Here is a 26,449-nt window from a genome sequence, read left to right on the forward strand (position 1 = left end):
ACTCATAATCTGAGAATTAATCCAGTAAAAATACACCGGGCAGGCACTGGTGTGTGGAAGCCAACATGGTGGCTCTCTATGCTGCTGCTAAATGGGCAATCACTGTATATCAGACTTTCCCGTTAGTTGACTTCTATCTAAATCTCTCTTTTTTGCAATTTATGTAGCTACTTTGCACTTAATGCATACATATTATTAAAATTTGGACTATGATGTTTGTATTGATGTATTACATGCTGTAATGCTCCCGAAAATGGCACTACAGCATGTAAAAGGCGTCTCACCTGAGACGCCTTTGTTCTCTGGCCCTGGAGGCCGCAAACGCCGACGCAGAGGGAGAAGATCTGGCGTTCTGGTTCGACTGAGACGGCGCACTAACAGACCACCGTTACCCAGTTTATTACTGGCTAATGTGCAGTCTCTGGAGAACAAGCTGTGCGAGCTTCGGGCACGGATCTCATTCCAGCGAGAGATGCGGGACTGCTGCGTGATCTGCCTCACAGAAACCTGGCTATCGGACAAAGTACCGGACTCCGCAATACAACTGCCGGGGTTCTCTGTGCATCGCGCGGACAGGTCACAGGATCTTACTGGGAAAAGCAGAGGCGGTGGTGTGTGTTGCATGATCAACAACAGCTGGTGTGATTATGCGAACGTGCACCCGGTCAAATCCTTCCGCTCACCGGACCTGGAGTACCTGATGATTAAGTGCCGGCCATTCTGGCTACCGAGGGAATTTACAGCAGTGATTATTACGGCTGTTTACATTCCCCCACAAGCCGACACTGACCGAGCACTCAGGGAACTGTACAGCGCGATCAGCAGCGAGGAAACCGCACACCCAGAGGCAGCGTTTATCACGACCGGGGACTTTAATAAGGGAAACCTGAAGAAAGTCTCACCCAAACTCCACCAACACATCCATTTTAACACGCGTGGAAACCGGCTACTCGACCACTGCTACACCTCTTTCCGGGATGCGTACAAAGCCCTCCCCCGCGCCCCATTCGGCCAATCAGATCACCGCTCCATCCTGCTCCTGCCCGCCTACAGGCAGAAGCTGAAACAGGAAGCTCCAACCCGGAGGGCGGTGCACTGTTGGACGGACCAATTGGAGTCTGCGCTGCGGGACTGTTTTGATCACACGGACTGGGAAATGTTTCACGTGGCTGCTAGGGACATTGATGAATACACAGACTCAGTCTGCGGATTTATCAGGAAATGCGTGGAAGATGCCGTCCCATCCAGAACAGTTAAATCCTTCCCAAATCAAAAACCCTGGATTAACGGAGATGTTCGCGCGGCACTGGCGGCACGGAACACCGCCTTTGCCTCCGCGAACACATCGGACTACAAACACGCACATTACCAACTCCGGAAGACGATCAAAGCAGCCAAACGTGAGTACAGGGACAGGGTGGCGCAACAGTTTGACAACCCGCGGAGTATGTGGCAGGGACTAAACACAATCACAGACTTTAGAGGGAAAACCAGCACACCGCAGACCACGGCCTCTCTGTGTGAGGATCTAAACGTATTCTACGCTAGATTCGACACAGCGAACACCATGAGACCGGACAGTGTGCGCACCGCGGATGACGTCAGTGTGCACACTGTGTCTGAGGAGGATGTGCGGAAGTGCTTCAGGAAGGTGAACGCGCGCAAAGCTACTGGTCCGGACGGGATTCCCGGCCGCGTCCTCAAGTCATGCGCGGCTCAGCTGGCTGGAGTGTTCACACACATTTTCAACCTTTCCCTCTCTTTGTCTGTAGTCCCAGCCTGCTTCAAAATGGCCACCATCGTCCCTCTACCCAAATCCTCCACCATCTCCTCATTGAACGACTGGCGACCTGTAGCCCTGACCCCCATCGTAAGCAAATGCTTCGAGAAGCTGGTCAGGGACTTCATCTGCTCTGCACTACCCGACTCACTGGACCCTCTACAGTTCGCATACCGCCACAACAGGTCCACTGATGATGCCATAGCCCTGACACTACATACTGCCCTGTCACACCTGGAGAAGAGAGACACGTATGTGAGAATGCTGTTTGTAGATTACAGCTCAGCATTCAATACCATCGTTCCCTCGAAGCTGGACAGGAAACTGCAGGATCTAGGACTGAGCAGCTCCCTCTGCAGCTGGATCCTTAGCTTCCTGTCTGACAGACGCCAAGTGGTCAGACTGGGCAGCATCACCTCATCCCCCATCACACTGAACACTGGTGCTCCACAGGGGTGTGTACTGAGCCCTCTCCTGTACTCACTCTACACCTACGACTGCACAGCCACTAACAACTCCAACATCATTGTGAAGTTTGCGGACGACACTACAGTGGTGGGTCTTATCACCAATGGTGATGAGACGGCTTATAGGGAGGAGGTCAGCGCCCTGACCCACTGGTGTCAAGACAACCATCTCACCCTCAACGTCGCAAAGACAAAGGAGTTGATAGTGGACTTCCGGAGGTGCAGAGAAGTACACACCCCCATCACCATCAACGGCGCTGCTGTGGAGAGAGTGAGCAGCTTCCGGTTCCTTGGTGTACATCTGGCTGAGGATCTTACGTGGTCAGTACACACAAACAAAACAGTGAAGAAGGCGCAGCAGCGCCTCTTCTTTCTCAGGAGACTGAAAAGATTCGGCATGAGCCCCCGCATCCTCAGGACCTTCTATCACTGTGCCATTGAGAGCATCCTCACTGGATGCATCACCACCTGGTATGGCAACAGCACCGCCTACAACTGCAAAGCTCTCCAGCGAGTAGTGCGGTGCTCTGAACGGATAATTGGAGGTGAGCTTCCCTCCCTCCAAGACATCTACAGGAAGCGGTGCCTGAGGAAAGCGGGGAGGATCATCAAGGACTCCAGTCACCCCAGCCATAAACTGTTCAGACTGCTTCCATCAGGAAGGAGGTTCTGCAGCATCCGGTCCCGTACCAGCAGACTGAGAGACAGCTTCTTCCACCAGGCCATCAGACTGCTGAACACGTCATAGACACCTCAGCTTCACTACTGGAACTTTAACATTATGCACTCCATACTGTACAGTAATGCCACTTGTTTTGCACATGTCTCACTCTGTATATTTTTATATATTTTATTTATTGTTTACTCTATTTAATTTGTAAAATATGTGTACACACACACACACACACACACACACGTAGAAAAATATTTAGTATACACATCCAGAAATGCATACACTATTATATATTGTACATATATTTATTAGTTTCAGATGTAGCCATTCTTGTATTTTGCTTGTTTACATTATTGTATTTTGCACAACTCTGTTGCTTGTGAAGCTCGCACACAAGAATTTCACTCACATGTGCTGTACCAATGTACCTGCACATGTGATGTGACAATAAAAGTGATTTGATTTGATTAAAAATGTAAAGATAAGCTCTGGCGGACTTGGTTCTATGGTAGTTCTTGAAGGGTTAATGAATCAAGGGTACAGAATTGGAGGAACCAAGAAGAATGAGTTGAGTATAGTTTGACTTATCTGACTGTTTTGCTTCGCTTAATGCGCCTTATAGTCCGGTGCGCCTTGTGGTGCGAAAAATACAGTAATCATAAGGAACTGAATTGTCAGAAATAATTATTCAAGTTCAAGTCCATTTTAAACGAGCAAGACAAAGGAGCAAGTGATTGTTTCAAGAGCAACATTAAAAACAATCTGCTATTGCATATTATTCACTTATATTTGGTTTTTTACTTGTTATATTGTTATGTGTTGTATTTGTTGCACCTTTCTCCCAGGTCTCCCTTGGAAAAGAGATTTTAATTTCAATGAGAATTTTTACTTGGATAAATAAAGGATAATAAATGAAAACTTCTACTGTTGTATGTAAAGCTGGATATCACTCAGGAAGGAGAAAGCTTTAGTGAGCTATCCGATTGGTTGGCATGACCCTGAAAAAAATATGCTGACAGTCTGAGGTTTTTGGACACTTACCCACAATTAAGACACAACTGCCACATTGAAAAGAAAAAAAAAAACTCCATAGTCTTTCAGAGCCTAAGTATTGTTTTGTATTGTGCTATATTGTTAAAGCTCATTTTTATGGGTTAAGAAATTGTTTCATGTTCTTGTTTTTAATTCAAATGAAATCAAAACAACTTATTATTACAGGCTCAGATGACTTTGAATAAAAGTATGATATGGATAACCCATTCACCTAAATCAATACTTCAATCAAAAGAGTAAATCATTAACAAGATGCTTCCTGAGACTTTGTTTAAACAACAGCTAATACATGTGTTAGAAAACAACAATGGTTGAACAAACGTACCTGGCCCAGGATGCCGCCGAGCAGACTCCACGTGGCTTGGCCTTCACTTCGCAGCTTTCCATTTGCATTCAGCAGTTCCTCCAGAAACTCACAGAGCTGGAGGGAGACAAATGGAAACAAACTGTGGCCCTGGTCATATAACGTGATAATTTTTTTCCCTTTCTAATAAACCTAAAGAATAACTGTTTTGAGTAAGAGGAAAAAAGTTGAATCCATAAGCATTTACCATTCACAAGGATGAAACAACAATATAAACATCGGTCTCAACCTGTGTGTTAGCTGGGTCAGGAATAGAATCCTTTTTTATTGTCACTGTACATGTACAACGAAATTGCTTCACTCCAACTGTTCAGGTAGAAAATATAAATAGTACGACAGCAGGAATATTTAACAAACTTGAGAAACATAAAAACATGAGAGCTATATACAAACAGGAGGAAGGCACAGTATAGAAAAGGCGCACATAAAAAGAACAGGTTGTGGTACGAGGCTAACCTAACTAAGGTCAAATTCAATTTTTTCAAATTTCAAAAACAGACCAACTTGTCTCTTATTCATCTCAAACTAGGGAATGTAAAACATTTGATCTTCCATCCATCAGTAACCTAAAGAGTAATGATCATTTTGATTGGTTTTTTTCATTTTAAAGGTTATCAACCTAACTAAACAATTCTCCTAGAAACTAGTCAAAGGAGCTTGCAAAGAAAAGCGTCTGGACTTCTTTAAGTTGCTTGAAGACGTTTCACCTCTCATCCAAGAAGCTTCTTCAGTTCTAAGGTCAAATGGTGGAGAGTCCCAGATATAAACCTAGTGGGAGTATCCCCCCACAGAGGGACAAAAGGACCCCTGATGATCCTCTAATCGCCTGAGCCAAGGTGTGAAACTGGGTGTGGGTCCCAATCAGCCAGGGTTTCGTGTGAGTTCATTGTGAAACCTGGCCCCACCTTATCATGCGAATGATTCGCACACTTTTCTTTGCAAGCTCCTTTGACTACGATGACCTGGATGACTGAGAACCTTCACAGACTCCTAGAAACTAATTAGGTACTGCCATACATGTGACTGGGAGTAAAAGGGCAAGAAAGAGTTGTCCTGTGCATCCTTTCATGTTATCCAGGCCATTTACAAGTTTGGCCAGGAGCTTAACACACCATGCTAAGCAATGTTCTTAAGAGACAACCCCCTCTATGGTTTAAATACCTAGGAACTGAAGAGGTCTCTTGAATGAAAAGTAAAATGTCTTCACAAAACTTAAAGAAGTCCAGTAGCTCACATGTTCCCATTATGTAAAAAGTGAACGATAACAGTTTGACAAGCATACAATTGAATTTCTTCCCCAAGGAGGTGTTTCCTGAAGAGCTGTTAGCCAGACCTTTTGTGATATGTGCACAACGGCCATGCTAACGTTCTGTGGCACGTGAACATCAATTTTGCACTCAAATATAAACAACTGAAACTGTTTCATACTATCACTGCATATGATTTGCAACTGGTAACCCCTTTGTCCAGGTTAACACTGTACTGTTCTCCACTAGTGTCCATTAGTCAAAGCTTAACTTGTAATGGTATTTTCTCCAAAGCCCAAGCCATCTGACAGCAACTCAGGCAGTGCAATTAGCAATACACACTCCATTAATAACGCTTAACATGCATGGCAGAAGACTGAATGCAACATTAACTCTGACTTCTACTTTGCCATTGTATTCCCTTCCTCATGCTGACAGACGGAGTGGCAGGCTTACTGCAGAGGTCATATGTCTGAAGAGAAACATGAAGGCTGCACACAGAGAACTCCTAAATTCAACCTTCTCTCATGGCACAACAAAGCTTTAAAATCCATTAAAATGGTTTAAAATGTGTTGAAAGATTTGTACAACTGAAGTTCAAGTTTACAAATACTGGTATCCACTGTTGACTCCCCTCAGCCTCCTAGTAGTCGGCATAAATACGCTGGGTGCCTTAATTCTTGAGTTATCGTATTCACAAGATTTATTTTTAGAAAACGTCAGATAATCTCTGACCTTGATTTAAACTCGACTGAGATTTTTAGTAGATGCGCTAAAATAGCACGAATGTGAATCCTAGGTGAATTCCTTCCTGCAATATCACACTCACAAGATTTTCAGAAACGACATCTGACCTTGAGGTGAAGGTCACTGAAATTCAATGAGATTTTCAGTACAGTTTTTACAGCTGAGGGGTTAAAAAAAAGAAAGAAGACTGAAAACGCTTAACCACCTGCTTTGATAATATCACTACATTTTTTTCACCACATTCATTTTAATGTTTCCTTCAAGCAAACCTTTTGGAAAGATGTACCTTTTTTGGTGTGTTGCTTGGACACTATTCAGTATATTCAGTTTTTTGCTACCACAACAACATCACTTTCTCCATGAGAAAACCTGCATATATTAATGAAATGGGCCCATGTGAGCTGTCAATATGAACAGCAATGTCAGCTGTTGACTAAAGCTTTGTTCTTTCTAAACTTGAAATCAGATCAAATCACTCCACCATCATTCCATGTACATCGGTGTATCCATCCCAGATTCAAACTTCCACTGAGGATTTTACAATCAGTCAACATGTGAGTGGAGTATAGAAATTCGACATTTTACTACAGTACTACATTAAGTGTTAACGAATCACAGCCTTTTTTATGCAAAGTCCCTCAATTTCAGAAGCTCAAAAGTAACTGGTTAGTTAACCTCAACCTGTTCTGTCATTATGCAACGACAGACAAAAGAACGGAAGATTGTTCAAAATGTTAAACTTGTGTTTGGCAGTTGGTTACTGGAATCTTAAAATGAGGTCCAAAGAGATGCTAAAGCATTTAGCGTCATTTAGGACAAGTTCAATATTCAATATGATCAATCTGTATATATTTATAGATTTCATAATTTCCTTGTGTGACCAATAAACTTCATCCATCTATCCCATAATTCAGTCTGTAATTGAGATTTTGCAAGAAGTTGCACACTACTGATGGCACTCAAAAACAGAAGTACAGATTACAGTTTGCCTGGAAATAACTAAGAACATTAACTTGTACCAGAATGATGAGAAGACATATTAGTACGGAAAAGAAAATGAACAGTTTATTGTCTAAAACAGACCTTACTGTCTGTCAAATATGCTGCAAGCAACATTAAGACATGGGCACGTATATCAGGTCACTGCTGCAGATAAAAGTAGCAGTAAAACTTTTCTGTTGTTTTTGCACTAAAGGATTTCTTTTTGAAACTAGCGTATAATTAAAACTAATTTTTAAATATAGCAATTGTGTTTGAACTGTGTCACTCACCTTGTTATACTCGACGTGTAGTTTTTCTTGTTCATTCTCCAGCTTATCTTTAAGGTTTTTCTGCTCTGAAATGTTATCCTGGATCTGGATCATTCTCATGTTCCGCTCTGAGTAGTTTTTTTTTTTTTTAAAAAGGAAGAAAAGGGGGATACAAAAAGTGATTAATGAAGTTAAAGGAGCAGAAGAGGCAATGTTGGCAAATGATGCTACATTAGGTTCTAAAGGATAACGGAAGAATGGTGGAGAAGGAAAATATAAATCTAGTACAACTGCTGCTTTTTCAATGTAGGCTGACTACATAAAAGCAATAACACCATCGCTACCACATTTAACGATACATACAGTGGCTTGCAAAAGTATTCGGCCCCCTTGAACCACATTTTGTCACATTACAGCCACAAACATGAATCAATTTTATTGGAATTCCACGTGAAAGACCAACACAAAGTGGTGCACACGTGAGAAGTGGAACGAAGATCAGACATGATTCCAAACATTTTTTACAAATAAATAACTGCAAAGTGGGGTGTGCGTAATTATTCAGCCCGCTTTGGTCTGAGTGCAGTCAGTTGCCCATAGACATTGCCTGATGAGTGCTAATGACTAAACAGAGTGCACCTGTGTGTAATCTAATGTCAGCTGCTCTGTGACGGCCTCAGAGGTTGTCTAAGAGAACATTGGGAGCAACAACACCATGAAGTCCAAAGAACACACCAGACAGGTCAGGGATAAAGTTATTGAGAAATTTAAAGCAGGCTTAGGCTACACAAAGATTTCCCAAGCCTTGAACATCCCACGGAGCACTGTTCAAGCCATCATTCAGAAATGGAAGGAGTATGGCACAACTGTAAACCTACCAAGACAAGGCCGTCCACCTAAACTCACAGGCCGAACGAGGAGAGTGCTGATCAGAAATGCAGCCAAGAGGCCCATGGTGACTAGGGCTGAACGATATATCGCATTTGCGATAATATCGCGACATGATCAAGTGCAATTTTCTAACCGCAAAGGCTGCGATTATACTCTGGACATGTCCAAATTCATGGGCTGCATCCTCCTGAGGCCGCATTTGTAGACCGATTACGTCACAGCGACGTGCCGAAGGCTGTCCAAATTACTACCATATCCCAGAATTCATAGCGCGGCCCAGCCAAACTCCAGTTTCCAGCAATGGCGGCCGCTACTAAGTTTTAAAATTACTCATACTAATCTTTCTGGGTCACAAAATAAACTTTTAACATATTTTCAGGCGAGAAAGTAGTTGTGTAAACATCAAATATCTGCTCGGTTTATCAAGATATCCCATATTTGCAAAAGTGCTTCGACGTTTTCAGAGGCGTCTGCTACCCACCAGCTCGACAGCTAGCCGGGAGCTCGAGGGTTACTGATGCGGCCGAGAACGGCACAACTCCCGGCACATCATTTTCAGATCACCGCGGAGTTTCGCTGCTCGGGTTAAACGTAATATATATGTCACTTAGACAACCTAAAAATGTTATTGTTGGGCTTTTTTCAGTGTTTTGTTTGTTCGTGAGTAAATCGGTTTGGCTGAGATTAAAGTTATTAGATTAGATAAAATAAAACTTTATTAATCCCCCGGGTGGGTTCCTCCTTGGTTTTCACACAGCTGACTAAACGTCAAACAGAAAACTTATTAAACAGAAGTATGAGACAGTTGAGAATTTACACCAGTGTCTGGTTATATTTTAGATAGCAAGAAGCAGACGGCCGAGTTTATTAAACTCCACCGAGACAGCGGTGACGCTAATCAGAACTAGACCGTCCAATTTCACGCCTTTAAATTTTAAAGGCGTGTTTGTGTGTGTGTTTATACAATTGCTATTATGTTTGCACTTTATGTGTAATGTTACTGACTGCAGAGATCAGTAAGATGTGTGTATTTTTTATTTATTAGTTTTATTTATTTAATATTATTTTTTAATTGAATGACTGTCTAGTAGTTCACAGATGTCGAAAAACTGAGTGTGGTAAAGCCACTGATTTTGTTTATGTATATTTCTGCAATCTGCACATTGTACTGACTTTCATTTTAATGTTTACACCAGGGTTCCTTGTCAGCACTTTATGCTCAGATGTTTGTAAGCTAAAAATAAACTATTGTGTATGTTCAAATATACTGTTGTGATTGAAGAAGTTAAATAAAAATGTCAGTCATCAATTCATGCATCACCTCATGTCATCATAACAGAGGTCTGTCTTCCAGGAAAGAACAGTTTAAAATTAATGTAATATAGTATTGGCCATACTATATGATGTATTGCTTGTCTTTGTTTAATAATACAGAAGACAAAGACCTTAAAAAATAATCGCATATCGCATCGCAATCGCAATATTGGGGCAAAAAATCGCAATTAGATTATTTTCCATAATCGTTCAGTCCTAATGGTGACTCTGGACGAGCTGCAGAGATCTACAGCTCAGGTGGGGGAATCTGTCCATAGGACAACTATTAGTCGTGCACTGCACAAAGTTGGCCTTTATGGAAGAGTGGCAAGAAGAAAGCCATTGTTAACAGAAAACCATAAGAAGTCCCGTTTGCAGTTTGCCACAAGCCATGTGGGGGACACAGCAAACATGTGGAAGAAGCTGCTCTGCTCAGATGAGGCCAAAATGGAACTTCTTGGCCAAAATGCAAAACGCTATGTGTGGCGGAAAACTAACACTGCACATCACTCTGAAAACACCATCCCCACTGTCAAATATGGTGGTGACAGCATCATGCTCTGGGGGTGCTTCTCTTCAGCAGGGACAGGGAAGCTGGTCAGAGTTGATGGGAAGATGGATGGAGCCACATACAGGGCAATCGTGGAAGAAAACCTCTTCTGGAAAAGACTTGAGACTGGGGCGGAGGTTCACCTTCCAGCAGGACAACGACCCTAAACATAAGGGTCGTTGTCCTGCTGGAAGGTGAACCTCCGCCCCAGTCTCAAGTCTTTTGAGCCAGGGGCCAGGGCAACAATGAAATGGTTTAAAACAAAACACATCCATGTGTTAGAATGGCCCAGTCGAAGTCCAGATCTAAATCCAATCAAGAATCTGTGGCAAGATCTGAAAACTGCTGTTCACAAATGCTGTCCATCTAATCTGACTGAGCTGGAGCTGTTCTACAAAGAAGAATTTCAGTCTGTAGATGTGCAACGCTGGTAGAGACAGACCCTAAAAGACTGGCAGCTGGAATTGCAGCTAAAGCTGGTTCTACAAAGTATTGATTCAGGGGGCTGAATAATTACGCACACCCCACTTTTCAGTTATTTATTTGTAAAAAATGTTTGGAATCATGTTTGATTTTCATTCAACTTCTCACGTGTGCACCACTTTGTGTTGGTCTTTCACCTGGAATTCCAATAAAATTGATTCATGTTTGTGGCTGTAATGTGACAAAATGTGGAAAAGTTCAAGGGGGCTGAATACTTTTTGCAAGCCACTGTAACAGTGTTAAATCCATGCACTGCAGACACACAATCACTATCTAACTTAATATGCATGTCTTAGGACTTTTGGAGAACATCTGAGTAACTCGAGTAAAGTCATGCAGGTATAGTGAATACACGCAAACGGCACACCTTTCTGCTCATGACATCAAGAAACTTTCAAATTTCTCCTAAACTGCACTGCAGTGCTTTGCAGTTTTCTAATCTCAGTGTTTTCTTCTTTAGTATCAATTTCACTCACAACAAACAAGGAGCTTCTAAAAGAATTGCTGCGAAACATTTTCTCACTGTTCTCAGAGACCCACCTACTTTAGCTGGTAAAGTGAAATAGCAGCATAATAATTAACACTTGACACAAAGCAACAGAACAGCGTAGAGCAGAGATGACACAGTTTCCTCACCCAAGTAGTAGTTGACAAAGTCTGCTGTGAGAGCAGGCTGCTTGTGTTTCCTGCGTCCATCCATGCTGGCACTGGTATCAGATGTGTCCACAGGGAAAATGTCAGTGCTGATGCCCATCAGTTCAGCCTTCCTCATCAACTTTCTGATAGCTGAGGCACTAGAGGTCAGAGGTCTTGGCAGTTTTTCCCGGGGTACCCATGCCTGAGGACGAGTGTTTCTGGACAGCTCAGCTTTTGCCCTGTACTGCTGCAAGCGAGTAGTGATTCGGGCCTGCAGGTGGGACACATACAACCACTTTGCTATTAGAAACAGGATATATTGTGCTCTGTTCTACTTTTAGTATATATAAGTAGCATCTACTTTCAAAAGAATTTCACACAACACGCTGTTAGGAAACACTGAATTGTGGAAACCAGTTCAGCCCATCGTTTTTTGCCCATTTGCACAGTCATCTTGAAGGAGGAAAGAGACTACGAAAGTACTAACACAGGGTGCTTCTTACAGTGTGGATGTGACATACATGCAGTGCTCTGCTTGCTCAGTGTTCTGGTTAAAGACAGTTCTTTATGACTATGCCTGGGAGTTTGTGCTCCTCATGCTAAGCACTGTATATGTGCAATTGTATTTACATTTGGGGACAATGAAAATTTCACATGCTGTCCCTCACACTTGCTTATAGTGCCTAAATTTTGTTAACTGGGACTTTTAGTGTGCCTGTCAATCTGATATAACCATGCAGTCACATTTAGACCACCTACAACAAATACAAAACTGTGATCTAATATAAGTTCGATCAAGGGCCACCTCAAAGTACAGACCAAAGAACTGAAAAGTAAGGGCAATAGCAATGAGCAGAGTGATTTCTACATTTTCTTGGAGTCAGGTGCTAAACTATCCGTGTCAGCTCAACGTGATGCTGCTGTGTGGGGATCGCCTCCCTCTGTCCCAAACCTATTCCTTTTGTGTGCAGGTTTATTAACAGTTACAGGAAAACTGTAGCATTTCTTAAACTTGTTTTAGGGTAAAATATTATTTCGAAAATACACAATTTATCTCACCCATCCAAACTGTCCTTTGTCATTTAGACTAAACATAGTGCATGTTTTTAGTATAGATGGGATGGGTCAAACAATCCTTACCTGAGCTTCGGGAGTAAGCTGTCTCTCTCTCTCCTGCAGAGAGACTTTACAATAAGACTGTAAGGCCAGGTAATTCTTCCTTTTCCACTTTCTGTCAAAGCGGTCTGCATGCTGTTTGCAGTATGCAAAAAATGGGTCCGCGATATCCTGAGGAAATAAAGAGCACTCATGGGAATTAACAGTTAAGATAACTGGTGGGAAAACAGGTATTAATAGCCTGTAAAGCTTTTACCACGTTGAACTTTCAGAACCTGCCACTCACTAAAGTGAAAAATCCAGCTGAGGCAGAAGCAGTGCTTTGCAGCTGCTGACTTCCTACAGTCATCTGTGTGCAGTCTGTTGTAGTGGAGGATTTGTAGCTGATTAACTGGATTAGGCTGCTGCAGTGAACAGGCATTTTTCCAAATACTTGTGTTATATGAATTTTATTTGTTTTGCTTGGTGGACTGCAGTGACAATATTCCAAAAGAACTTCATTAATAGTCGTTATCAATCAAATCTGTCACTCGCTAGTTTGATTTCTCCAAGTGGTAGATGCTTTATTGACAGAAGCTATGTAAAGGAGGTGAGGAAAAATAAAATAAAATTAGTGGATTCTTTCTCGGCTTGATTTTACCGCTTCTCTCACTTCATGTATTGGTTAAAATTGGTCTATTGGTATTATTATAGTAATATTCATAAGATAAATTATTTGGGTTTTTTTCATAAAGGTACCAAGTGTGGTAAAAAAATAAATAAATAAAATTGGTGGCACTGTGGTAAGAGCAGAAAAGTCCTCAAGGGTACAAGATCGTCATGGATGTGGGGCTGCAGGTATCGATTTCTTTAGTAATCGAGTAATCTTTCAATTATTCCATGGATTAATTGAACAAGAAATGAGCAATAATAAGCATTCACAAAAATCACAGGTATTTCAGAATAAACTGCTCATTGGTTTCTATTTGAGAAATTGTAATGTTCTAAAGTTCAACTGCAAAAACTACGAAATCCTTAGTCGCCAAGTTCTGATCAATTCCCATCCCTACTGTATACATGACTAATATATAAATAATCTCAAGTACAGGCAAAGTCAAAAAAAAGAAGATATATTATCGTTTATTATGGCATAGTTTAAATTGCATATATATGCAATTTAGACTATGCCATAACTATGCCACAACTTTTACCTTTACTCTTTCTTTTTGGAAGGCATTAATAGGGGTTCTGACAGCGTTTTATCTACTAGATGAAGTAGACAGTGTGTGTTCATGTGGATTATTTTTTTTGCATGTGGATCTGCGTGTCCACGTGAATGAGTGAGTTTGTGTTTGTAAGTATTTAAAGTATGAGTATGAGGAGTATGTGGCGTCTCCAATGAAGAAAAGCGAGTATGAGCATATGATGCAAAATCTTTGTGCTGCTAAAAACAAGAAGTTATGACTTAAAGTAGACATGATATTAGTATTAATTCAGTGTCCAACCATTTTCATGGACTTGTGAAGAAAACTTGTATTTTTACTTTTAAACATTAATCTTATTTATTTAAACATAATATATTATATTATTTCACTTTCAATCTGAAAAACTGTTGGAAGGTATCTTTGTGTAAAATAGGACGGTCAGCAAGCTGTATAATTTAAACACGGTCTCAGACCAAGTTAACAGTTCATCTGCATATTTTAATAAATAAACTTCTGGAGGCTTACTGTAGATTTTTCTCTGTGTAAAACAAACAGCGGTGGATGGAGCAGCTACAACATTACAGACATTAACCTTCAATGTAAAGGATCTAAAGTGTGGTTAAAGGGAAACCAAAGTTGTAGTCATTTTATCTGATGATTTTAATTTTATTTTAAATTGTCTCTCAATTGTAATTGTATTTATGATGTAATTTGGTTTTATGAAAATCTATGTTTTATTGTAATATGTATTTATTTAGATTGTTAGCCCAACAAGGGACAATTGTTGAAAATTAGCAGTAGCTATAAACCTATGTGCGGTACATCAGTCTCATGTCTTGCACTTGAACTATGTTTAACTGCACTGTCCCTTTTAAATATCCATCCATCCATTCGCTTCCGCTTATCCTTTTCAGGGTCGCGGGGGGCGCTGGAGCCTATCCCAGCTGTCATAGGGCGAGAGGCGGGGTACACCCTGGACAGGTCGCCAGTCTGTCGCAGGGCTAACACACAGGGACAGACAACCATTCACACTCACTCGCACATTCACACCTAGTGGCAATTTGGATTAATCAATTAACCTATCCCCACAAGCTGCATGTCTTTGGACGGTGGGAGGAAGCCGGAGTACCCGGAGAGAACCCACGCAAACACGGGGAGAACATGCAAACTCCACACAGAAAGACCCCGGCCTGATGGTGGAATTGAACTCAGGACCTTCTTGCTGTGCGGCAACAGTGCTAACCACCGTGCCACCATGCTGCCCTCCCTTTTAAATAAATAAATGAATTCAAAATTCAAAATTTGCTTTTCTTCACATCAGCGTTCGTTAATCAGGTGCTTTGATCAAGGACTCCTGCTCACTTTTGTCCCAGTAAAGGTTTAAATGGTGATCACAGGGAGGATGCTGGAAACACATTTTTCTTTCATTCAACCTGAGCTCACATCTCTATAATGGCTCCTCCTCTTTGCTGCGTGTAAACAGACTCCAGCTCCATGTTAAACTGCCAGAGTCATCATCACTGCTGCTGTTGTGTTATTAATGTTTTTGTTTAAAAAAACAAAACAAAAGAAAACTGCAGGCTGTGCGGGCTTAATGTTGTCAAACTTTTTATTCATGCACTGCTCCTAAATATGTTTGTATTGCAGATTTCGCAAATGTGGGTGAAGCACTTGCGTTTACATAGTTTAACACATCTGCACGCTGCAGAGCCGTGTGTTAAACGAAGCATCGAAGGCTGAATCGTTGCAGCCCCAGATGGATGGTTCAAACACAGGGCAAGAGGTTCAGTTTAGAGACCTCCAGGAATCAAGGAAACTTTATTTTATTTTTTCACTTTTTAGTGACATTTTGGTTTAGTTATGATAGTTTTTGCAGCAACAGGCATAGGTTGTGCAAACCCAAGACCAAACAGTTGTTTTTTGTTCTGCCAGTCACTACACATATGCTGCTTACAGTTTCAACAGCTAACACCGCTTTGTTTAACAGGTGACTGTTATTGAGCTGACAAATTTATAGCATCAAGTTCACTTCCTAGTTTTTTGTTTGTTGGTTTGTTTTAAGAGCTGCACAGCCAATAGTCATTACACAAAAAGTCATAATTCTTTGCTGAGCAGACTAATGTATTATTGAATTTAAAACATCCTTTTAACACTTCTGACATGACAACCACTGAAGCTAAATTAATAAACGTATTTGTACGGTGTAAATGACATATCAAGAATCAACTGTTACCAATCAACCACCCAAGTATTTAAATGGAAAATATCTGCATATTCATGGACTCTTCATTTCTCTGAGGGAAGAACGTTCACTAATAATGCTGGTTTCGTTAAGCTGCCAACAAGGTCGCCCTACCTCCTCCGCTGCAGCCTCAGACAGAAGCCCCTCCCTCTGTGCACAGGTGACGTGGAAGTAGGATCGACACATTCCTGCATCACAGCTGATACACACACCAGTCCTGGCAAAACGGGCATCCTCACAGAAACTGCACTCCTGCTCATAACAAAAATAACACATAACATTTTTTCATTTTTCAAAAATGCCAGTATGCAACTGTTTCACTGTTAACCGGTTTTCATTTTGACAGATATTTTGGATTATCTACTGAAATTCTGACGCTTCCATGTGAATTTCTACTTAAGCTGCTTTCAGGTTTTACATGATAAATCAGCCTCACCTTAACGCTTGTATTTAGCACAATTACCTCGCTTATACATCAGTTCAGACTGACGAAACTTTAGCTGAAAAGCTCTAAAGCCGAATTTCTCAAACTTGTTCCTTGGAACTTTGCCCCCACTAAGTGCCTTCTCAACAGGTAACTTCAGCAACTTTAGGGGTGGAACGTGCCACTTTTAAATTGTGACCCATTACTGATCATAATGATTACTGTAAGTAGAGCATCTCCGGTGTTTAATCAGTTTTGCTGCGAGAAAAATGTCTGAATACAGCCTCTAGTTTATGGGCGTCAAACTCAGCCCTCTCTGATCATAAGTGGGCGGGACCAGTGAAACTCTCCTTTCTGTCAATGTAAAGAAGTTACAAATTTAACTTTTTCTACATCATAAAGAAAAAGATGCTGTGACAAAAAAATTCGTCAGCATGATGCAAGATTACAGAAAAAGTTCTGGCAGCTCATTACAAAGACTGTCCAGTTTTTCTTTTTTTTCCTCAATGAAAATAAAATTGGGCTTCACTTTAGCCACCTCCTAATTTTAGAAATTCACTAATATCATTGAAATGCAGCCAGATGCTGCTCATTTTATATTTTCGCCCATTTCTTCATTTTTCCCCCGACAAGCTTGCGTTTAAATCTGGCTTGCAGGTCTCGCCGTGTAACTGCCTGTACCACTACACTTGCTGTCTTCCGAACGCCTGCCCCCCTCCTCCTTTCACTAATGGTACGACCCCAGTCTTTGCACGGATTGGCCTCATGGCCGATAAACACTATTTACATTGAAATTCATCTTCATCAGTGAGCAAAAAGAGAACTTGCCTTGGCCCCATATTTTGAATAATTCATCTCTGTGAGTGTTACTGGTCGCAACTTATCAATGTCTCCAAATGCCACTCCAGGAACATAAAGGGCACAAACCACATGCACCCACCTGAAAACATCAAAGAATAAAAGCAAAATTGGTGAACAAATGGTACAAAGAATGGTAGAAAAATCCAGAATTGGAAATGGCTCAGAATCAAGTAGCATTTTAAACATTTCGACTCCTGGATGCTGATTTCACAAAAAGCTGTGAACTGATAAATCATGGCTATGGTTTATTTTTGCATTTAATGTAGAGAATTTGTGTAGACAATAAGACACTTAATATCATGAAACTAGTTTCTCAGATACTCAAAAAGAAATTGACTCATAGATTTATGTAGGCCCAGACTCATGCTACAGTTTGGTGTGAGACAGTTTCAAATGTGGACTTTAGGCAAGAGAATCCAAAGTCCAATATAAAGATATCCATCTCTAGCAAGCAACCGCTTCACAGTTTAATTTGCTGTGTTTTTCATGCTCTACTGAAGTAGTAAATTCGTGTGCAGCCTGGCTGAGGAGCACTATCAGCGATAACGTGGCTGAAGTCTCCACGCTTCACATAACACAGTCTTTTCTCTCACTCTTTTTCTTCCTCTCTTTTCTCCTCCCTCCATTCCTCCAACAGTTCTATTTTCCTTCTTAATCAAACCTGCTTTTCTCCTCAGCACTGAATATATAACACAGTTCAGACAGTCTTTGGATCCCTGCAGCATTTTGAATAGCACAGATCATTAGCTGTTATTTGTTTCTGAACATGTTCCACTTGCTGTATCTTCTAAATGGCAACTGACCACCAGGTCATTGTGCCACTGTATCCCACCTCCCAGCATCCGTCTCTTTGAAGATGCCATCCTGGTTTGGGCATAGCTCACAGCTGGGAGTCACTCCATTCTTGCAGGCATCACAGAACCAAGGCTCTGTTGAATTCTCAGAGGCCGAGCTCATAATCGAGTCACTCTCGCCGTCCACACCGTAACACCCTGGAAGCAAAGACCAGTATTAACCTTACTGAACAGTCATCCCATTCAAATGAAAACTGCTCCTGTGAGCCACAGCGTGCAACACATGTGGTAGATGCGAAGCTGTGCCATAGAGGTTAGAGGTTAGGAGTAAAAAAAAAAAAAAAAAAAAAAAAAGATAATTTTGCATTACTCTGTAACATGGTCTGAGATCCACTGACACATCATTAGCATTTAATAATATAAACCTTAGGCTACACATTTACTCTAGCACAAATTCCTAACCTAATCAGGGCACAAAATATGTTTCTTTGAGAGAACCAACACAAAGACAGCAAAGGTGAAACTGTGGACTAGTCCAAATAGCAGCTCACAGCTATCACTTCAGTGATTCTACTGTGGAAATTACCACAAGCAGAAATTAAGGTTACAACGTGACTGCTAATCACTGCTTTTGTTTCCTGATGAAAAATCAGTCCCTGGCTGGGCTTTGCATAAAGTCAGTTTTCACATCATACTGAGATTATCTATTTCCTTTATGTTAGCATTCTGTTTTTGCACATCCTTGTAGATTCAATTCTGATTTTTTTTTTTTTTTTTTTTTTTTTAAATGACAGGCTCAGTATGCACTTTACCGTCACATTCCTGACGCTTCCCACAGCAAAAAATAAAAGTAATGTCCTCAAAAGCTAGCTTGGCTATTTTCCTCCTCTGCAATGAGCTGAAGTCAGCGCAAGTGGAGCAAGTGCAGTACACTACTGCATTACAGAACAAGCTCCTTTGATTAAAGTAATGTATAACTCTAAAACACCTTACACCAAACACTGCCCATGTGACATATCTCTATGCCTTTTGCCTTTATTAAGACACAAATGTAAACAATGTAAAAAAGGGAAACGGGTTCACATGCCAACTAACAGAGGAGCTCCAAGGACACACTGACAACGTCTTTACTTGCTTCACTTTGGCAGAGCAGCTCCTCAGATTAGGGCTGTTCCATATAATGATATATATTGAATGACGATATAAAAACGTCTATTGTTTCCTATTACACTATCGTTTGTTTTGTGGTGTCGTAAAATAAACAGTTTACAGCAATATTTTTTCATCGTTTTGATGGTCACTGTAGTGGCTATATTAATTTCTTAAAGTTCTCTCTTTCTCTTATATTTAAAATAACCACACTACTGACGGACAAGCGCCTGTTTTTACATGTTATCGTTAGCAACAATGACGGTAAAACCATCACTTGGCTCTGCTGTCCGCTTGTTTGTTTTCCATGTAAACCTTTCACAATAAAGCTCAAGATCCTGTTGAGACTTTTCAAAATAAACTGAATCACGTGAAAGAGTATGCAGAGAGTTTACAGATGAGAAAAAAGAGCCATCGGGTGCTTAAAAGTTAACCTTAGACTCAAACTTTGAAAGAAAATGGTGGCCGTCACAACTTATGACTAAAAATGTATAGTTTCATGCATTGGTTACACCAGCTGGAAAAACTTCACGCAAGTCAAGTTGCCCGAGATTCACAGAATTTACAGAAAAATATTACATTTTTGTGATTTATATCGTTGTCAGGACGATTAATGTCTTATACTGGGATATGAGATTTTTGTCATATCGCACAGCCCTACCTCAGATGATAACTGGCTCTGGTTGGCACAATCAGGGGAAACAACCCAGAGCTACCCACAACCAACAAAATGAGAAGAAGATGCAAAAGGTGCTCCTGCTTCCTGGGAACTTCCAATGTTGTCATCCAACATGCCACAAGTTGCTTTATTCTGTTGTATGCTCTCATGTCCACTTCATCTATACTCCTCCAATCCTCACACATTCACCTCCCGTGCACATTTGTATAAGTGGACAGCAGCTAAAAGATCTCCTTTGTTATAAAAATGTCAATGGTAGATCTTAGCCTGCTAATGCAGGGAACTGCATATAGGGTATAATCAAAATTAAAAAAACAAAAAAAACAAAACACATTGAAATTATGTAAACTGAAGTGAACTATGCTAACTAAGTGTGACGACAGTAATGAAGTAACTTTTGATACAGAGATAAGGAGAGAGAGCGCAACAAGAGAACAACAAGGTGTGACTCAAAATCAAATGATTGGAGTTACATCGCGTAATTGGATGCCAACATCAGGTGATAGCCATGTCGTACTGGAAAGGCAGAGAGAAGAAGGGGACTATAAGACCCTTTGCAGATAATGATTAGTCGTTACTTCCTCAGGGTTTTGTCGAAGTGTGCAGAAGATTAGAAGACCCTGCATCACACAGTAGATTTCACAGCAAGAAACCCAGAGGATTTAGCCTTCTTTTTGCAACCCACTATGGACCACAAATTGAATTGAATATTTACTATCCAATATGGTGCTCACTACATACTGGAAGGGAACTATCTAAGGAGTTCCACGCTCCTCAAAAAGGATTTTATCCTGCGTGGCAAGGGGAAGAATTCATCAATGGCAAAGGTTTTCGCCCTCTTAAAAAATTAAAAATAAATCAAACTGACAGTAGATATTTAGCAACAGTTCTGATTTTAGGGCCTGGGGAACATTACTGACAACAGGCAAGCTTGTAATCTGATTTTTTTTTTTTTTAACTGTACTTGCCAATTACAACCTGAGAGATATGGTTTAAAATCAGGCAAGTGCCAATGATGTCAACCGATTCTGATCTCTTTAAAAGAATATCATGAGACACTGTATTAAAGGCAGAGCTCAGATCATAGAGAAAGCATGGCTAACAGCCCAAAGTCAGTTGCCATTAGTGGATCATTTGTGATTTTGTCCTGGACTTCATCTGTAGTGTGAAGTGGCAGAACACCAGACTGAAATTGTTCAAACGAATGACTGTTATTAAGGTGTACAACAACATTTTTTTCAACAACTTTTGAAAGAAAAGGTAAATTTGCAATTGAACTGTACTTATTGAGGTTCACCGGGTTTCTGAAGTGTTAGATTTATCTCAGCTGTTTTAAGAGGTAGAGGAAAAAACCCAGGGATCAGGGAAGAGTGAATAACCTCAGTTATTAAAGGAGAGAGAGAGAGGATAAACAGGATGTTGCCAGTCAGAGGTGGGTCAAGGCAACACGTAGAAGGTTTAGATTTCTTTAAAATCATACAGTGTGCCATATGTGGAATTATCTAGAGCCAGCTGCTGACAGATGTTACTAACCTTAGTACTGAAAAAGGCTATAAAAATGTTCTAATGCTCAGTGCAGTAAACCTGAGGTGGAAAATTGTCAGGTGATTTAATGTAGAGAGTCCTTGTATTTCCTTCACCAGACCTCATTAGTACTGCATAATATTCATATTTGACTGCAGACAGAGCATCCTTATAATTCCACGTGTTGACGATGCATATGGACAGCAAGACCAGTCTTTGTGCAAAGCCATTCCAAGCAATCTTTAGTTTTAAGTTTGCATAAATCCAGAGTAAACCAAGGAGCAGAGTGAATGAAATAGACAGTCCAAGTTTTCAATGGAAAGTACTGAGTAGACTGTGTAGTCCATTATTGTAGTAAGACACCAGTTTATCAGGAGTAGATAAATTGTCTGTCAGTTCTACAGGAGAAGGCAGTTATGTCAATGTTTTTAATATTGCGATATGATAGAGCGAAAAGAGTTTGACTTAGATAATATTAAATGGACATCAAAAGATACCAGCTTGTGGCCAGATATGGAAAGATTAGATGCTATACGGTTCTGAGGAGTAACACTGCATACATCACATAATATCAAGAATACGGCCCTTAGAGTGAGACTGAAAATCAATAAATTGTTGCAGGCCAACGCTATTAACAGATGATGAATAATCTCTCATAAGAGTATTAGTGACAGTGTCTGGATGTATATTAAAATCACCCAGCAAACTAACATTGCAGGAGAAAAAACTTAGAAGCTGGATGAAGCCAAGCAAACACATTTTAATATTGTCCTCTTAATTTTCTGAGGCTGCCTAAACAATTACTTGGCTGATGTGGTTTCTATGGCTGCTATTACACCAGGCATACGTGCGCTTTACTACCAATGAGAACAGCAATCAGCACTCTCCCTCTGTCAGGGAGATAACACTCCAGCTCCTAATTCAGTCAAGCAGCCTTTGGGCTTTTTGAGCAATGGGAAAGACTCAAAAATCAAAAACTTAGTGTTCTGCATGCCACACTGGGGAGTCAGACAGCCCATAAAAAGCAAATACTGGGGTAGACAGAGTTGTTTATTCAGCTCTACACTGTTTGGTGGGCGCGCGTCCTTTTCTGATTGAGAGACCATTTGCTGTGTGCCATGGTGAATCACTAATTCTGAAATCCGCTCTTCAGAGGCTGCTGGGGCTCTAGTCTGAAATTTTAAAACAGGCCTCTGGTTTTTCCGTGGAATCAACTCACTCGTGCAATTAAGGCACAACTGCAGCTTTTCCTTTTTAAAGAATAGGACAATCTGTTTTCACAATCTATTGTTACCCCTTAGCACCAATATTATGTATTCTACCTCAATTTTGCCCCCACAAGATGTACCAAGGGCAGGAGGCTTAAAAAAAGGATCATCTAGGCAGTTCGTCTTTACTTATTGAGCTCTGAAACTGGGGTTTGTGAACAACCACCGTGCTGGTTTAAATGATGTATAGTTGAACCGTGCCACAAATCTTTGGTGTTCCTTTTGAACTGAGATACAAAGCTCAGACCGTTTAGCCATGGGTTACTGGCTAATATGAGCTAAGCTGACAAAAAGTGATGACTACAAGATAGCTTCATAATCCCTGAAGGAAGATTATCCCTGTCAGAAATGGACTTTGCAGGAAAAAAAAAAAGGTAGAGTTGACTGAACCACCGAGAGAACTGCTCAACTATATTGACATTTTATGAAAAAAATGCTTTGTTTAATGTTCCACAAACACAAAATACATCAAAAGAAAGTGTACAAGGTTACAGAATAAAATATAAACTTGTTTTCACATGTATTGTGAAATGTATGTATTTTTTTTATAACTTTCACTTAATTATACATTTTGCTTTTTACCAATAATAATGCTCATTTACGGTATACTGGAAATATTTTCTCCAACCCCGTCTCTAGAAAAACTTGGAAAAGTACGTTCATTTTAAGTTCATAAGTTTGATAAATAGTTATTCGTGTGTTTTTATCTCTGTCACTGTAACATAACCATGTATGAAATTAAAATAAATCTCAGGACAAGAGGCATTTTTTTCATCAGCCAAACTTGATGAATGTACAGAGGTTTAGTGCTGTCCACTCCAGTACAGGGGTCCCATATATACGGTCTGCTATCTGAAACTCTTTTACCCTGAAAAATGTACAATAACTAAAGTAGTAAAGTCTTAACTGCAGATACAACTCACCTTTCATCTCTGACCTAAAGCCCTTTGTTTTAATCTTAAAAAAATAGTTTGTGAGCTTTGAAATGAGTCAGTATGTTAAGAGTACTACACCTTTTTAGCAAGGGCGCATAGCATTCGTTCTTCAAGTATTTATTCTTGAATGCGCAGGTGTTTTGTTTTTCCCCTACTGATCCAGTATGAACTCAAAACCAAACTACATCATTGTGTTTTTAGACACCAGTCAGACCACCACTAGACAGTGTGATTAGAAAGTATTGCTTTACATCATCACTATAAAAAACACCATTCAGAGAGCAAATATACAGTAGTTACGGCCTTTGTAGAGCCTGGTGTGATTTTCAATTTATATAGGTGTGTCCCTCCTTAGGCGTCACACCTTTTGTACAGCTGACCCTACCCAGCAATTAACAAAATACTTAAGGCCCACCCCACCCCCACAACCCGAAATAGAGTAAACAGAAGAGAACAGATGGGTGGATTGAGAGAAAAAAATATTACCAGCCTTCCCACACATGTATCATTGAATAGTGCTACTTTAATAACTGCTGATATTTCCTTAAGAGTCTTGCTCCCAATATTGATCATTCTGAGGTGACCTGAATTTCTTCCACTAAACTATCAGCACATCTTTTAGGCCCCATTCTTACAAGACCGCTCAAGTAAGTTTTAGCATTAATTAATGCTGTCTTAACTAATTATAGACCGGTTTCTAACCTTTTAATCTTGAAGAGTAGGTGTCAAAGAGTTAACTAAATATTTGCGGAAGAAAGGTTTATATGACGAGTTTCAGTCAGCAGTGTTTCTGTGCTAGGATGCACACTAGTGAGGGTTATAAATATTCTTTTTATGGCCTCCAACAGTGGACTCATCTCTGTGCTTGTCCTGCTAGATAACAGGGCAGTATTCAATACTGTTGACCATAACAATTTATTACAGAGAACTAGAACACACCATAGGTATGAAAGGAATTACACTGCAAAGTTTCAATCATATCTATCTGAGAGACGCCAATTTGTGGCATTTCTGAGGTATCTTTACTTCAAAAGCTAGTCATGGAGTTTGAAAACACTGTATAGATTTGCATTGCTATGCAGATGACAGCCACCTTTACTTATCCATGAAGCTGTATGATACAAATCAGTTAGCTGAAGTGAAGACATAAAGGCCTGGATGACTTCTAATTTCCCATATCTAAATAGCCCGATGTCAGATCGCAAAATTTCCAGTGCAAAATTTAAGATTCAAAGGTTGTAGCGTTGACTGCAAGATTTCGCTTTAAACTTAACTAGTTTTATTACTATTTACACTTAAACAGCTAATTTCAAAACAAACAACCATACAACGACAAGTGACAGCACCACCCAGAGTGGAAGAACTTGAAGATTTCATCAACAGATCCAAGAAACAAAACCCAACCAAGTTAGAAAGACTGATTTGTCAACTGATGCCGAGGACTTACTCACAACCGACATTCAGGTAAGTGTTTTTGAGTCCATTAACAAAAAGTTGGATCTCCTAGCCATGCCTTATCAGGAGATGAAGGATTAAAATCAAGCTTAGATATTTTTTTTGTCTCCCGTGTTGTCTCTGGCAGCCAAGGCTGATGTTTCCATTTTCTCATGGAAAAAGGGTTGTGTCATAGGGGTAGGAAATGTTGGGATGGACAAGATCCAATCTGGGAGCAACCTCATCTGCGTTATGAAAGGTCTGTCACCAAGATAGAGATCTGTAGCATTCTCAAAAGTCTCAGTTTTAACCCGTTTATAAAAACAGAAAAACAAAACAAAAGCATAGTTGTGCTTTGGACAACAAAAACATTATGGGCCAGGTTTTGATAGGTTCTAGGTTCATCAGTGTAATGCAAAATTTGTGTTTCAACTCATCTAATCCAGCAGGTGGCAGTCGATTTTGTAGACATATAGATAGATCTATTATTGTACAATCTACTGTACAATATAAAGCGCCTTGAGGCGACTGCAGTTGTGATTTGGCGCTGTATAAATAAAATTGAATTGAATTGATAGGTACCTTAATTAATTAGAGTAGCAAAGTTTTTTAAATGTTGGATAGTTTTTTCTTAAGACAATGATTCAGCAGTTACTGTACTGAGTTTGGAGAGTAAGGCTTTTATAAATTTTTTGGAGTATAGGATAACAGATTTTAAGTTGTCAGTATTCAAGAAATTGAACTGTGAACTTTGATCCTACCTTCATCCCAGAATATTTAGGTTTTCTTGTGGAAAACTGGTTGAAAGAGGTAAAATGGTAGAGTTTGACCAGTTCAGAGAGTAGCTGGAGACTTCTCTCTAACCTTAAATGTTTGCGGCAAGGAAGAATGGGGTCCTGAAGGATTAATGGCAAACCATCTGCATAAGGGAGATATTTATGTTCTGTATTAGATAATGTCTTAAAGCAGGGGTCTCAAATTTGGCCCTTAAAGTGACTTTTTATGTTAGGGAGGATGTGTTTGTTGTTGAGTGCAATTTTTTAAATAAGTTTTTTAAAAAGAAAAACATTATTTAATATGAAGGCAACATGAGCAGAGAGTACAAACATGTTGAGGGACTTGTTGTGTTAGTTCGGTGAGTTCAACCCCCCCCCCCCCCCACCTCTACTGCAGAGCCCCTCTGTTTTCACAGAGTTGTGCGTCCACATTGAAAAGGCCGAAAACACTTACGTTCCAGTACTGCGCATGCGTGAAACCAAGACGATTCGATCTGCCTCATTTCTGCCGCGGAAACTGAAACGTCCCGGCAAAATGCCAAGGAAAAGCACAGAGGTTTTTAAATGGACTAACAATGAGGTGGCGTTGTTGCTGCGAGTAACACAAA

The 26,449-nt window shown here is 40.4% G+C and overlaps 1 protein-coding gene across 5 annotated transcripts in view; it reads right to left on the bottom strand.

Annotated features, from left to right (window-relative positions):
- The window catches only part of phf14 (PHD finger protein 14), a 153,779-nt gene that overhangs the window by 113,409 nt on the left and 13,921 nt on the right, over nt 1-26,449 (bottom strand). For all 5 annotated transcript variants that reach the window (XM_076879578.1, XM_076879579.1, XM_004560965.3 and 2 more), the window contains exons 5-11: nt 18,115-18,274; nt 17,250-17,361; nt 16,112-16,249; nt 12,596-12,742; nt 11,456-11,726; nt 7,603-7,709; nt 4,299-4,394 (exon numbers count right to left, since the gene is read on the bottom strand). In XM_076879578.1, the coding sequence (XP_076735693.1) occupies nt 4,299-4,394; nt 7,603-7,709; nt 11,456-11,726; nt 12,596-12,742; nt 16,112-16,249; nt 17,250-17,361; nt 18,115-18,274 (1,031 nt within the window). The remainder of the gene's footprint in view (nt 1-4,298; nt 4,395-7,602; nt 7,710-11,455; nt 11,727-12,595; nt 12,743-16,111; nt 16,250-17,249; nt 17,362-18,114; nt 18,275-26,449) is intronic.

The sequence above is a fragment of the Maylandia zebra genome, linkage group LG22 (genome assembly GCF_041146795.1).
Source record: "Maylandia zebra isolate NMK-2024a linkage group LG22, Mzebra_GT3a, whole genome shotgun sequence".
Lineage (NCBI taxonomy): Eukaryota > Metazoa > Chordata > Actinopteri > Cichliformes > Cichlidae > Maylandia > Maylandia zebra.